The sequence below is a fragment of the Falco biarmicus genome, chromosome 2, assembly GCF_023638135.1.
Source record: "Falco biarmicus isolate bFalBia1 chromosome 2, bFalBia1.pri, whole genome shotgun sequence".
In the NCBI taxonomy this organism is placed as follows: Eukaryota; Metazoa; Chordata; class Aves; order Falconiformes; family Falconidae; genus Falco; species Falco biarmicus.
In genome coordinates, this window is record NC_079289.1 from 86,917,697 (window position 1) to 86,934,078 (window position 16,382).

General features: G+C 37.1%; 1 protein-coding gene across 1 annotated transcript in view; it reads right to left on the reverse strand.

The window, feature by feature from the left end:
- IL1RAPL1 (interleukin 1 receptor accessory protein like 1) overlaps window positions 1-16,382 on the reverse strand; it is a 767,014-nt gene that overhangs the window by 16,141 nt on the left and 734,491 nt on the right. Inside the window, exon 9 of the mRNA XM_056329365.1 lies at window positions 6,760-6,903. Coding sequence (XP_056185340.1) covers window positions 6,760-6,903 — 144 coding nt within the window. The remainder of the gene's footprint in view (window positions 1-6,759; window positions 6,904-16,382) is intronic.

Consider the following 16,382-nt stretch of genomic DNA (forward strand, 5'->3'; position numbering starts at 1 on the left):
ATTTACTGTTGCTTATCAATATCACCTTAACATTTTCCTTTATTTTTAAATGTCAAGCCCTTTTATTGTTAATAAAAATTAAGAATACCAACACCAGCTTCTTCCACGGAAAAATATTTGTTAAGTGTGACATTCCTAATGATAATTCATATCCTTGTGCAGAGTGGGTAATGGTGAATCAGAGGAAAATTTTGTAAATGCAGCACTGGGGAATAGGTTAAAAAAGCGCAAATAATTCTAAAAGTGATCTTGAATATTCTCCGCACCATAGACCAGAAAAAAAGTAAAGTCCTTTGTCCCTTTTGTCCATAGTAGACACATTTATGAAAATATTAAAGCAATGGACATACTTCCCCCCCCCCCCCCCCCCTTTTTTTCTCCTCTTATTTCTTCTCCCCCCTCCCCAAGCCATATCGAATTTTGGAAGTCTAAAGAACATGACAAAATAAAAGAAATACCAGTTAAAAAGTTGATGTTATAAGAACATCTATGAGAACCCCAAGATATCAATCTTGCTTTTGACATTTCTTCAAAATTGGGAGTGATTCCCAGCAGACAAAAGTTCAGCCAAAAAAGTAATACGATAAGATGATTCCAAGTGTGAAATAAATTCTCTTTGTAAGCTATATTTTCACTGGTTTTCTGTAATTACAGTTAAATTTGTCATTGGTAGATAAGTAAGATAGAATATTACTTATTTAAACTGAATAACCTATTATTAAAGTTTTTTTCTCTTATATTTAGGCTGATTTTGTATTCCTAACTAAATGAAGAGAGCATCTCAAATGTTTCTCAGTCATTCTCATTAACACAGAATTTTAAATTTATTATTACTACTGAACACATTCTACTTATTCTACTTTCAACATAAAAACCTGATGAAACATTAATCTTAGAAGTTGCCCTTGACATATATGAACATTCATAAGGTCTTGTAAGAGTTTCAGAACATTAAAAAATAAAGAGGTTAAAAGATGATGATCTAAATTATTCTCTTGGTTGCTGTGAATTATTTGCAGGTCAAACACCAAGCTAAAACCCCCTGTATTGTTAGTAGATATTGAAAACCTAAATGGTAACTACCTAGCTGGAAACATAGCATAATAGTTATCTATGAAAGATTGGAAGAAACTAGTTACTTGCTAGAAAGTAGGAAAAGACACTAATAAAGACTGTCATGTAAAGTCTGGAAACGGAGGAATATGATTTTTTTCTATAATGGAAAAATTTCTTAAATAAAAATCATCAAGAAGTGATGCTTTTATTATGGTCTTAATTCAACAAAGTAACTAGTTACCTGTATAAAACACATGCTTAATTTTATGTATATTCCTTAGTTTTGTTGATCTCAGTGACAGTACTTGTATCTTGTCATTGGGTTAAGTATTTTGAAAACCAGAGCTAAGACAGCCTTGATCTAGGCAAAAGCAGCAAAAAGTTAATATAAACCAAACTTAAGGGAGAAATGGCTTGGAAAGAAACTTTCAGTTTAAGATTGTTGAAATCAGATGCCAATATGCTGTGTTTATCTCATTTACTTTTGAAATCTGAAATGTTCTTTGGCCTTTGATATAAAAACTTTAAAGCTTAGAACCATTTGGCAGAGGTGCTGGTTGAGGAACAAAAGGTATCTCAGTCTTCATTGATTTCTATATTGCAATTTTATTTTTTTTTTTCTATTTTACATTTGGAATTTCTAACCTATAAAAATCTTTTAGTTTAGAATCTAAAGATAATCTTGGTGATATTGTTATTTTATTTTTTAAATATTTATATATATCTGTAGTTTAGAGTCTATGAAACAGGAAAAGAGAACGAAGCAGGATTTTGAATTAGTAAGTTTCAAGGACAGAACCTAGAAAATCTCTTCTTCAGTGAAAATATAAATTGAGATTTTATTGTTTGAATTGCATTTCAGATGTAAATAAACAACATAAACAGGAAAAGTTAAAAGAAGCAGTTCTTCAACAATAAAACTGCAACTAAATAAGATAGGAATCCCTTTCTGTAACCAGTAATATTTAGAAAGATGAAAGCTGTGTTTTTCTAAAGGTGATTTTAATAGAATTTGAAATTTATATTCATAGAGGTGCATTTCTTATTGCTACAATTTGCCATGGCCAATAAGAATAGCTACACGGTGGCAAGGCTGCTATTGCAAACTTATTCTATGGGTCCCCAGGGAAGATTTTGTAATTGCAAAGTCACTAACTTCAGCAGTAATTCCAGTATGCTATACTTGCATAGCATACTCATTAACATAAGTGCTTTGGCAGCGCCTAAGCCATTGGCAAAAGTTACATTCGAAAGTTAGCAACCAAGTCACACTGAAACATGAAGAATCTCAAAGCATTGCCTTTCCTTGCTGGTAAGAGGTTTACTGGGGTTCAACCCAGGAAACCACGGCAGAGTATGTCTTACCTGCTCTTGTCTTCTACAGTTAGTATTATCTGGTCAATCCCATAGATTTGTCCGTGAACCCTGCTTAGCCTTTTGCAGCTAAATAATACTAATGACAAAAATCATGGTTACCTAAGGACTCCCAGGTGCAACAGAGACTTCAAGGTAGAAACTGTTTCACCAGTCTCCTAATCTGAGCATTGATTTGCTTCCCCTTAGCAAGCAGTAGAAACTCATCTCCTAAGAAAGTGCAATCAGCACTGCCAAGAAACAGCCGCTATAGATGTCATGTACCAAAGCCAAACACAATTTCCTGAATTTATAGAGCTTAGCAGTGACATACTTTAATCATGTTAGGAGCACTTTGGGTTTTTTTAGCAAAGGGGAAGGAAGGGAAGCGGTAACCTGCAGAATTGAAAGTGAAACCAGAGAACTCCCCAGCTATGGCTCCCAGGTGCCTTCCCTGCCTGCACCCCAGCTGCACAGCTGAGAAGAAGATCAAGGACAACATGCAGTGCTCCTGTCCAACACTGTAGAAACAGCTGATGAGACATAAAGGCCCCAAGGATCACTGAGAAGGTCATCATACCAGCTACTAAGCAAAGCTCTTACTTTCTAGTTATCAGCTGCCTATAGGGTTTTTTTTTGTTCTTGAACCTAAAGCTTGACTTCTCATCAGCCGAGCTGAGAGAAAGGAAATTTTTAGTAAATTTCATTATAAAACTATTTACAGCACATTTTTTCAGACTTTCCCTTTAATTGCTATTTTTTTAATCTTATCCATTTTAATACCAGCCTCTTAATGTAAAATTTCTCCTTTTTATGATAGTGTTCACCCCTTACTTATTTACACTTGTAAATGTTTACTTGCATTTTTATTCTTCTCTGGTAGTTAAAGTACGATACTTAGTTTGTTCATCAAGTTATTTAAAAACTGGGAAAGGCAGCAAGAGAAGATCCCTGGAAAATAAAAAGATATAAATGGTAACTACTAAAACACTCCTCAGAGGACGAACGTGCTGTAATCTCTTGTGCTGGAGCTCAATGGACAGCAAATGGAAGAAATAATGACTTCTAAAAGTGGCTTTTACTAATAATGTGTTACTCCTTAATGGAGTGCACTTTATGGACAAGGCTTTTTAAAGTAAGCTTTTAAGTTTAGAGCTGCAAACCTGAAAAGGTTGCCTGACATTTAACAATGATCAGCCCTCAGAATTTCCCAGCAAAGTATCTATTTCTGAAAATTTTGTTGTTTTCAGAATAATACTGGGCATTTCTTTGTTTGCATACCACTTCAATGTATCCTTTTTGTTACATATGTGGAGACATATTAAACTGAAATTCTCCATGTAAGCAGATTTGGGAGTTTCTGACCGCCAAACAGGTAGAGGTGAGTTGTACTTCTGAGATGCAAGGTCATGCCAAGTACCTGCAGGTGAGAAAACTACCGCTTTGCCCAGGGTCAGTGCTTTTATTGCCCCTGTGCTCCATCTCCCAGGGGATGTATCAGACTTTCACAATGAGGTCCCCTGACTAAACACTGACATGTGGCACAGCTCTACACTGAAGGACACAATATGGTGTCCGTCTTGCGGTCCCCCTGTGTGGAGTGCAAGCAGAGTGGGAGGAAAAGCAGTAAAATATACACTGGATTTGATTATATTCCCATTTAGTAGGAAAGGCAAGGAACTAACCATGAAAACAGAAAAAAGGGTTTCAATGCTCATTCCCAGAAGACAATAAAGATGAGACTGAGTTAGTGTTTGTAGGAGCGAGAAAAAAACAGGAGAGCCTAGTCCCCAGCATGAGGGAGAAGATGGGAAATTCAAAGCTGCAAGTTACCGAAACGAGGAATCAGCAGCTGTGATCACTTTCTTAATTTGCAGTGGCCCTACAGAAAGTAGTAAAGTTGCATTAGCTGTAAGGGTTAAATACTTTATTTTCAAATATTTCTCACAATTTACCCATGCCTCCCACAGAAATGTGTATGTTACCCTGAAACTAAATGATGTGTCTAAGGCTTTCAAAGGAAAAAGGAATTGTGATGAGATTTGACAACCTGAAGGGCTTGTTCTCTGATCAGGGAAGAAATGAAGTATTGCATTTTAAAAAGAGATTTTCAACTGAAAATTTTAATTGGAACTCACTTCTAAAGTGTTTCAAATCCTCTCTTGGTACAGTATAGTGCACACAAAAAAAGCCTGTGATATTTTGATGTTTGCTTATCTACAGGCTGTCCCAAGTATGACAGAACATGGTGTAAATTATGAATAGCATGTGGGCGCTCCGCTGTTGCACTGCAGGAGATGTGGTTGAAAGAAGATTTTAGAGTTCAGCATTTTATGTCTGTAAGTAACAAACTAAGCCAAAGGAAAAAATATGAATGTATGTCTGTAATTTATTTCTTCACAGAAGCCATGACTTGGTCTTCTGTGAGACATTTTCTCTTTGTCTTCTTGCTTTTGCAAGAGTGTAAGTGAAAGAGACAGAGTAAGAAGGCCAGCTGCAGTAACTTCATTGGGACAGTGGGTTTTATCCATGTTGCTAGTATATTGAATACAGTAGGAACTGCAGATTTCCATTGGGAATCTCATATTACTGTGGTTAAGAACTCAAGTTACCAGTGTTTGTGCTGATCATCTAAGAAGAATCCATGCTTTATCTTCTTTAATGATGGTCTTTGCTGAGAAGTATAAACTGAATGGATATTGGTTTTCCTCCTTTTGAATCTCAGAACAGTATCTTTTAGAGGTCACTTTTTTTGTTGTTAAAAATGTGTGATTAAAATATTGTTCTTCACAGGTGACCAGTGTTTGTTATGGAACAAGAGTGTGACACCTGGTAGAGTAAGTTTGCAAACAAATTGGAATTGCTTGAGATAACAATAAATGAGAGCTGTAAAAGTAAGAATTACTGATACCGAAAGAAAAAAAAACCGTTAAATTGCATCTATTTAAATAATTAATAATTAAGCTGTTTATTTCTGCCTAATATAATATGACTATTAGTAAATTCACACAATTCATGCAAGTAAACATGCCCATTTAAACTGAGGGCTGCTTTGTGGAGAAGAGAATATCTCAACTCCTGATAAAAAAAAAAGTGTCTGCCAAAATCCACCACAAGTCATAGTCCCTCTAGGCCTCAGTTTCCTCCTCTGTAAATAAGTAGAATAACTGTGCCCCACCCCTGCAATCCCCTTCCCCACCCCACCCCCCAGCTGCTATATTAGTGCATCCTTTTTGCACATCCAACAGAAGCATACAAAATGTTCTAATGTTCTTGGGCTTGTTGTTCTGAGCATATTCTATTTTGAATCCTTGTGCATTTTTGGATGGGAGGCAGAAGCAGGTCACTCCCTAGTGATCTTATTGTGGAAGTTTTTCCCTTACACAAGGTCCTCTAATTCTGCTGCCACCCTTCTCCCTTCTTGGTGACAGGTTTGGCCAGCGCTTGTTTATCAGCCGGTATTTATTTTAATAAGTCATGGTGACTTCTGTCCACAGGCAATTACCTTGAACTGTAAAATGACTTTTATTAGTATTTCAGTAAAAAAGAAGGTCCTGTCACAAAAGACGTAGTGGTAGCACAAAACACCAGGAACTCTGACCCAAGAAACCAAACCTAATTAATCAGAGCCTGCAGCTCAACCCAGTTCGCTGTTCAACAGCAGGTTTGAACAGTAGAGCTAGAGGCAAAGATGACCTTTTTCTTCAGTGCTTAAAAAGAGAAGAAAAGAAATTGCATGGATGCATTCAACAAAAACTGGTGTATACACTGTGGATTACTTTTGTTTAGGCTGGGAGTCCTTGAAACACAGAAAAACTTTAATGGCCATTAGCCGCTTTCTCAGTGATTAAGTAAATGAACTCAAGAAAATGAACTGCTGGGTACGTTCCTAAACACTCAGTACTGTTTATTGAAACTGATCAGTTTAAACAAGCAGTAAATTGAGATTTACTTCAACCTCTACCTATTTGGCAAATACAATTAGGGTAGATACTCCCTAGCTTATGGACAAGTGAAGCTTATGGAGAAGTGAAGCTGCATTTCAGTGCAGGCAGCAAGTGAAAATCTTTGATGCATCAGTGTTGGTAATTTACATTCAGTGTTGGGAATAAAAATCTAGAAGACATGGGTGTCTTCTGGAGCTCCAGAGAGCAGCACGTAGATCAGCTCAGTAATCACTGCTGCTAATGTGTTGTATGAGGAATCCATATTCAAGTCAATGCCTAATGCAGTGATAAATAAAAATTGCAGTTTTAACACATCTTGAACTGAAAAGAAATTTGGGCCTGAGTGGACAGAAATAAAAGACAGGCATGCTTAGAAAGTAGAAAATGTACTAAGATGCCTTACCTCCATCTAGTTCTTCAGCTCCAAAATGATTCCTGTAGAACAGCATAATCTCTATCTTGTAACACTTGTAGATAGTCACTAAACAAACAAGCAGCAGCAGAATAGCACCGAGCCCACCAGCAAGCTCAACTGTGTACATCAGCTCTGCAAAGAATTACAAAATGCAGTAACAACCACATTCCAAACCAAAGAAAAATTAGCAGCATACCTCACACTTAAGTTAAACATTAAAATAAAATAATGATTGATGGATTATTTATGTTAATTACTGCATTTATGAGCCTTTGAAGAAATACTTAATGAATGGAATTTTTTTTTTTTTCATTAATAAACTAGGTTTTCCTTTGGTACACCATCTGAATTGCTCATTTAAAAAATAACAACTGCTGGGGATGTGTGTCTGTGTGTATGAGTATGTGCATATACGTAAGAGGTATTTGACAAGTCCCTTCCTTCCCTGTCTCCATAGTTAGATCACAGGTTACTTTACCCAGATAAATGTTGACATTCTACGCCGAGTGAAAGCAGAGGTGAATGTTTCTTCCCACACACAAATAAGATGAGTTCCAGTCTACCGGGTAAGTTTACCCTAAGGATTTTATTTTATTTTATTTTTTAAATAATAATAATAATAATAAAAAAACAACAACACCAAGAACTTGAGAGATGTGAAGACAAATTACCCAAGGAACCCCACAGCCTCACATCCCAGTTAGATGTTAGTATCTTTGACACAGTATCCCAGTTCTGCAGTGCATCTTCATTCTCCCCTTCCCCTCAGTGGGGTTGGCTTATGGTGTAGTCACAACAAACCATCCCAATTTGTCCATTCTGACATTCCCATTCAGACCACGACCCCCTGGTGTCTTTGCTGCACTCTAACATTGGAGACTCACATGACGGATTGATGTTGTTGCCATGTGGATCCATTCCTGAGGACCGGGACTCTGGTCAAACGTGGCCACAACTGTCTACCACCAGCAGTATCCTCAGTGGGGCCAGTTATCAGTGCATAAGTAATAAGACATCACCTCCCCCAGTCGTAACCACTGCACACTCAAGGAAGCCCAGGCTGCTACCTGGCATCCATTTTGTTGTTACTTTTCATTTGCTTATTGAAAGAATACTGGCAATGTTAAAAAAGGAGAGTGGGAGGAGGAAGAGCATTACTAACACTTCTGTAATTTGAAATGAGTAATAGGGGGCATATCTGAAGACCATCCATACTTTTTCAATATCAGTTTTGAGGAACGACAAGAATTCAAATCTTGAAAATCCAAGACATACAGTTTGCTTCATGAAAATCTGTGCTGGAGAAAATTCAGTTCCATTCTATTTTCACAATATCCTTTTCCAGTGGGCAGCTTCTAGCTAAGTGAAGCAGGGTAGCCCTAAAGTAACCTTTGTTTTATGTGTGTGGTTATGCAGATATGATACTCCAGCGCAATACAATTCAATTAGAGAAATAAAAGGTTAGAGGAAAGTGACAGTTCCATTTATTTTCACTGTGTCTACTGAGAATCACACATTTTTTTTATTATTTTGAGGCAACTGTAAGAAGATTTCATTGCTCTCTAGAAGACACTAAAAGTGTAATAAAAAAAAAAATAAAGAGGCATTTATATTCCATGTCATTGTCTCCAAAACTGTGCTGGAAACTCCTTTGTGTTCGATATTTTTATGACCGACACTGTTATTTCAGACTTCCAATACTTTTCTGGTCCAGAGAGGGGGATGTTATTAAAAAACCCCAACAAGATATTGTTTGCATAGACAAATGATACAGTATTTTAGAATATAAATGGAAATGGAAATTACTCTGCACTGGCTTAGTATACCCTGTTTATCATTTTGTACTACAGGTGACGCAGCTGTTCAATGATAACTAGAAGAAAGGCTTTAATATTTTGGGTTGCTAGGCACAAAATACTCTATTTATGTGCCTGCTGTTATGACTCATTAAATGCAAGGAAAAACTTTACAACTGGAAAACAAAAAATTTTCCTAAATTAATGATTTAGAAATTAAATGGGAAAAATAACTGCAGGTAGTCATCTGTTCTCTTTCACTATGCATGAAATCAAACTAATGCACTGCATCACTTTTGCCGTCAGAGTCCCTCTTAGTTATCTATTCCCCCATAAAATAATTCAAGATTATGGCTGTATTTTTACTTCAGTAAAGTCAATCTGAACACACATGAAAATTTTGCCTAATTTTGTCTAATATTAGGCAACCAAAGCAAACAACGAAATTCTCTAAGTCACCCTGAAATGTACTAGAAATCAGCTTTTCAGGTGTTGCTGCTAGGCCCATCATGATCATTTATGAGCACAAGGATATGGGCGTTCTTTCTTAAACAGATGCATTTGCAAAATAAGCTTCATGCTTTCTTTGTCTAGCTTAGCAGGCTTGTAATTTCCTCTGTGCTGGACAACATCTATCAGTGCATATTCGCTCGCTGTCTTAGGTGCTATTTGTCAGGTTTCAGAGGCAGAGAGGAGCAGTGCTCAGCCCTGCAGGGTGCTGTGTCCTTACACCCAGCCCTGCAAAGGCCTGAGCAAACCCCCAGAGGGCTGGGAGTGGAACAGCCACATCTGGGCAGCACCGTGGAAGGTGGCACGCAGTGGCCTGGGCATAACACCAGATCAAGTTGATTGTTTTCAGACCTTGAGTTAGTGTTTTTGCAGAATGCTAAACCATGCTAAGGGGGCACTAGCTGGCTTTGGGCTGCCACAGGTGTTTTGTGAACAGCATCACCCAGGGCTGTGCTGAGCTGGAGATGTGAGGAGGAGAAGGTTCAGTCCTGCCTCTGCTGTTGTACCCTCAGGTGACCGAAGCCATTTTCTGTGGTTTGGTTTTCACAATGTGAATTGAGAAGGGTGCTTCTGACTCTGTCATAGGAGAGGGTACTCCTGGAAGGTGCTCTGTGAACGCCAGTCATGTTGGCGATGAGTATATCAACCATATCAGCAATGAAGTAGTGGCTGTTCAGGCTAAATTAAAGTAAAACAGCAAGGTTAGAGTGTAAGGTTACCTTCAAAATAACATTTTTTCCTCATGTTTTATTCTGCCTTTTGCACCGCAATTTGAGCACAGTGTGCTGCAGCAGGCATTACAGTCCCTTTGAAGTGTGATCTGTTTCTCCTGCTGAAATTCAAGTTTTCTCTAGTTGGCTATGCACTAAAAAGATTCAATTTCAGCACAATTCCACATCAGAGAGGAGAGACAAAAAGTGCAAAGCTTTTGAAATCTATTTAGCCTCTGTGTTACAGTGCTCAAATTACAGATCTGGCCCTCCTTAAGGAGCTGAGACTGAGTGTAGAAAGTAGCAGAGGAAAATTACTCGGCTAACCCCTAGGGGGACAGGCATTCTGTTAAACCCAACAAATGAGCTGGTGCCAGGGAGTTACATCCAGAAGCACAGAAATCATTTAGTTACAGGCAATTAACAATAGTCCTCCAGTAGCACAGGAACAGTTCAACTCCAAGGGAAAACACATTGATTACTGCAGCAGTAGTAGAATGGTTTCTGAATAAATAGCTTCAATTTAAAACAAGATTTGTTACAAGCATTTTGAGCAATGGCTACAATTTTTTTTTCCCTTATCACGAGGCTTTGGCCAAGCAACCAAGAGAAAGAGATGGCTAATTAAAATAAAGTAGGCATGCTTTCCAAATATCCGGCACAATATGACTGGTAATAAGTGCACTTATTTTATATGATTCTGTCCTAATTATTAGGCACATTTAAAGGATATATCTTTGATCTTCACCTGACTTTAATATTTTATTAACTTCCTTTCACTGTGTCATGCAAGTAATTCACTTATTGTAGCTGGAGTTGTAACAAGAAAGTAAATAAAAGGATGCCTTCCAAGATTCATATCTTTTCACTTATATGACATGCTTCAAGGACTTTACATTTAATGATCAGTGATAATTTGAAATGAATCTTATTCTGTTCATTAGTCCACATATATATAAGCTTAAAAAAAAAGTGATTTTTTTGTGATTTATACCTCTTTAAGGGCATGTGGTTTATAGCTGTGTATCCAATTTCTGAGCCTTTTTCAAAATCCAATTACAGTCTATCTAAGGTTTCAATTTTGCAATCACTTAGGCAGATTGCTTAACTTCATGGACTATAAGTAATCCCTCCAAAGTCAACAGGATTATTCACAGAACTTCAGGTTAGTACATACATACAGTTTTGCAACTTTGTGATCTAAACTCATTTCCGTTCTCTGCTTATCTTGGGCAATTTCACTCACAAAGCTACAAGATTTGGTTAGAAAGAGTTCTCAATTTGTCTAGGTACATTTTCATAGACTTCAATTATTAAATGAAACAAAAAGGTAATTAATATAATTTGGAAGGGGAGCAGTTGAAGGCAATGCTAAAACTTTTGTGATAACCCCTGAGACAAGGTAAAGAAAGCAAATAGTGACAACCACTGCAAGACTGATGTGTGAAAACATGCAGCTTTGGTTATAAATGGGTGTGTTTCTTCTGAAGGAAGAGGGAGGCTGGCTAGCACAGGAGTACTCGTCTGATTCTCATTTCAGACATTAGCAGTAAACAGTATGCAGAGTTTAGGTTAGGAAGAGAGAAACCCATACTAGCAGTTTAAAAATGGAGAAGTATGTGCTTTTTCTCTCTTCTCCCGCACCCCCCCCCTCCCCTCCCCCCAACTTAATACAGTATTCATTATGGCATGGCTGTAAAACAATTTATCTTTCTGAGGTATGGCATATGGAACCACAGCTTTATCCAGCATATGCACATCAGACATGCATCTCTCTACATATAAAATCTATTCTTTACTTTTTGAGACTTTTTGTTTGTTTGTTTCAATGTGCCAAACAAAATCTGTTTGTTTTTAAGGTACCTAGATGGCTTTATGGATACTGTTGTGAATAATGACTGATGGATATTGTAGGACAACAATACTGATACCAGTAGAAACAGGTTTGGGAGGTTCCTTAGCTTGATTATGAAATCGATTCTTAGCATAAATTATATGCTTTCTGCCAGCATAGGCCACGCATGCCTGTAGATATCTGCAGAGTTGACTTAGGGTGGCTAAATTTAGTTACAGTTTTTGAAATGGTTTTCAATGCAGTAGTTTCATTTTATTTATTAGATCTATCGCAACCAAGTTACCTCACTTTATTTTTACATCAATATATTCCTAACCGATATAAGAAAAAGACCTAGTTTGGTTTGGGATTATATGTATATATGTGTGCAAATACAAGACAGAGATCTTGTTAATCTATTCATTAGTATGGCAGGCAGAGTATCTGAGCCTTGGTGCTGTTGGATTTCCAGTGTTATTAGAATAGAGACAGTAAATTATTATAATAGAAGTATACTCTTACTGATAACATTTTTATTTCTTCTGAGAAGTACAAGGATACCTGTTCCCAGCAGGAGAATAATTACACTGACGATCTCCAACAGTATGTTAGCTCAAAAGAGGATAAGGTTGAAAAAAACATAGATACTGCAATGTTACTGGTTTACTATATTTAAATACACAACACTGCATTTTAAAGGCAGTTTATACTTCAGGTTGAAGGAAGAAAGTGTCATGGTGAGGAATTGCATTAATCTCTGGTTAGCTTCCCCAAATAAATGAATTGTATATGACTTAAAACCTTACTGATTAAGAGAGCTTCTATTTGCTTATTGCACTACAGAAATCAGACAGCCCACACAATTACTTCTTTTAGATCTTCTGAAAGAAATGAATGTAAGAAGCTCTGGGAGGTGATAAATATGGGGAAAAATGGAGTACCAAGTTCTAAGGATGTAAGATCATAAAACATACTGTTTACACTTTTTTCTGAGGATAGCATTAATGAATAATTTAGCTCTGCATTGATTATGGGAACAATTTGTGACATTTTATTTTAAAATATTTTCATCCTTGCCAATCAAGGTTAGAATTGCACTTAGACATTATATAAAGAGAAGAACTATGATAAAAGTAGTACACAAGCTGTTTTAGAAAGAAATCTGTTAAACAAACCAACTTTTTTGACGTTTTGTCAGAGGAAAGTTAGATTTGTTGGAGGAAAATTAGATTTAGGCACATGCTAAATGATTTGAGTAGCCTTTCTACTGGAGATGTCTTAGTCCAATTTTTAAAGGATGAGAAAAACCTTACTGGTGAAGGTCTCATGAAGAATTTCTGTCAGGCACTAGGGTTTAATATTCTACCAATTTAGTGATTTTAGATGCAACTGAGTGTAAAAAGAACAGTCACTTAGAGTTAGGTTTGGTACAGGAAGGGAAGTGTTATTTGACTTTTGACCCTGTGTCACAAACCTCTTGGACGACTGAACCTTTACACTGCCCAGCACAGTGAAAACCTGAAGGCTTCTTCAGTGGCCATAGGGGGGTGAAAAATAAATTACCATCAAATCAAATAAAATAGAATTTCAATTCTAATTCTAAAACCTGGTGAGGAACTTGGAAAAGCTTTTCCTGTAGTGCAGAATAAAAATGGAATGCTTTATACACTGGAAGATGTGCCTGTGTAAGATCTTAACTGACCAAATGGGTCAGAGTTTTACAACAGTTTTGCTTCCACTGAGATTCAGAGAGATTTGCTGGAATGTTCAAGTAATTAGGACCAATTAACAGCAGTTGAAATATAAAACTCATTGCATACATGATGAGTTCCCATTCAGAAATTTCAAAAACATCCTGAAGCTTTATGGCAAAGGGAGGTATAACACCTGCTGGTTCTTTGCAAAGGTTAGAAAAGAACTGATTTCCTTTCTCTTTTAAGTCTTAATTGTCACTCATCACTACCACTGTGTTAAATCATGTCCTAGTGACTAAAAATGCTCATGAGATCAAAACTTTAACATATTCAAGTCCTTAAGTAATAAACCAGATTTACACTATGTGAATGACACTGTAATTTAAGGTACTCGTCAGCATTAATAACCATACAAAGAAAATTCTGAATTGCTTGCTGTTCAGAATTTGCTATTATTTCATACAGGAAATATTAATATTATGTTTATACATTAATAAATGATGAGTTTAAAGTATGCCTAACTCTTCATAGGTTTCCTCATGATGCATTTTCTGTAGAATATATTAACTTTTTTCTTTTTCAAACCTATATTCTCATGGGCAATTTCAGACAGAAAAAAAAATCTCTTCCTTTAAACAATTTATTTCATTGAAAGTCTTTTTTTTGCCCCAACAGAAAAAAAAGGTTTTTTAACCATGTCTCATTAGCTTATAGTCAACAAGACCCGTATATGCCCACTGAGAACACCTATGATAGAGAAAAACAAACCCCAAACATAGAAGAGGCCCAGGACAGGAAATTAGGCAGCACTGATAATGTGGGAAGAAAGGGAAAGAGATACTTTGAAAAAAATGCATAAATTATATTACCTGCTCTTAATTCTGGTGTCTGTCCCATGAAAAATACAGGTATATTATTAAAATTTTAAATAATACCAATAACATAAAAAAAAAATGATGCCAAGATAAAATTTGATATTATTTTGCTTTAGAGTTTCAGTTGTGAACATTCAGACAAGAATTTCCACAAAAATAATCACATAATTAGATAATAATCTGCATTTCCAACATAGTCTATGATTAAATGAGGCTATGAAGGCTTTGATCCAGCATGAAAGTTATACTTTTCAATACAAAACATTTTAGAAGAGCATTCTATCTCCTTATACGTTACATTTTATCTACTACATTGATAGACTATGGTCTTGTCTTCTTGAATTAGAAACCTGTGAAAAAAATAGAATTATAGTGTGTTATCCAGCCCTTATATCATCTGCAATATGTGGTCTGTCATTAATAAATTTGCGCTGAGCTGCTGTCAGTGCCACTATGAAAATTAATTTCTTGAAGGTTCCTCTACCTGGCTGCAGATTAACCTGTAACTGCTATGGATGGTCTATGACAGCTATCACTGATACGTAACAAAATCAGCCTTAGATTATAACATGTAGATTTAACTGTTTTTCCTCACACAAAAGAGAAAACAACTTGATTATTGTAAAGGTGATAGACATTTGACCAACAGCTGGAGGAAGGGAAGTTAGATGTCCTGGTTCTTGATCCCTCTCTTTTTTTCTGATTATTTTTGAACAAATTTTAGTAGAAATGGACCAGAAAAGGAAACAGCAATGGTATTTTCATGCTTAAAATATTTTATTGCCTTTAGCTTTGAGCTAAATGCTCTCCCTATGCACAGCATCTGAGGAAAGCTGGGAGTCTCAAGCACAAAAACATAGATCATAAGTCTTCTCCACTGGCAGTCAGAAAGTAAAAGCAGCTCAGGAGAAAATGGGGGCTCAGCTCCTTGAGATGCAGAGGGCTGGCATCTGGGCTAGAGGGAGGTGCCAGGGGCCCCAGCTTTCTCCTGGTGCTGGATGCCCACGCTGGGTTTGCTTTTCCTGCAGCAGTGGTGTTGGAATCTGGGGGAGCTGCGTTCTTCTCCCCTCCTGAAATGCCTGTCTGGAAAGGGGAGGCTCCAGGTTTCCATTCCAGCGCCATGTCAGGGAATGAGGAGAGGCTTTCTCCCTGGCTGGCTGTGCCAGGTGCTGGTTTGTGTTGGGGACCACCATAAGGTGGGCCCAGCTTGTGTTTGCTGTGAGGTGAATGTGTGTCTCTGCTGGGCTGACCAGTGGGAAGAGTGAGCAAGATGCATCCAGGTTTTTGCTGGTGATATAGACTCTGAACTTCTTGCCCTTTCAGGGCCCATGTAATTGCAGGCATATCCAAAAGCTCCCCCTGGAAGCTTGAATTTAGAGAGAACATATTGACCAGGGTGAAGCAGCAGTTGCAAGGCTGTTTGAAAGGCTTGAATTTTGTACCTGAATCCCCACTGCAGCTTTTAGCCCTAAATACCTCATTTCCCGGGAATGCTCTGTTCAGTAACAGCCTTCTTTTCTCCTGTCCCTTCTGATCCTGGTGATAATGTACCACATAAGAAATTTAAGAGGGATTGGAATTTCTTTTTCAAGTATCCAGTGAACATTCCAGATTCAGCATTTTTGTTGGCTTATACTGCTGGAAAAAAAGGTCACTAGAAAACCAGCTGAAACTAACACCTCTGCGAATGCCTTGCTGTTCAGGAAGCACATTTACCTACTTATTAGGTCCCAATTGCTCTAAGTAAGCCAATAATCAGAAGTTAATAAACAACTAACTCATTCCTAGCAGAGATTAAACGTGGATCTAAACAAGGAAACCCAAAACGAAAGTTGTCATGGTGATATACAGGCCACTAAGCAAGCAGTGCAAAGCTCCTCTTCCTAGGAGACCTGAGAGACTAGCTCAAATTTTTATCTGTCATGGTTAATCTATCATTTCACTGAAACAGTTGTCAACATACAAAGCATGTAGAAGGTTTGTATCAGGTACTTTTTGCTTTGTGAGGGCACAACAGAATTTGTTTCCGAATCACAATTTCATATTCAGCCTTACTTAAAGAGGAAAAAATATTTGGGGGAGGTTTTGCTATTTTCATTTTTTTTGCTATTTATAAGAGTAATTAAATATTGAGATTACTTCCTCTTATGCATGTCATCATGAGGCCACATACTGTGGTGTGTTTGACATAC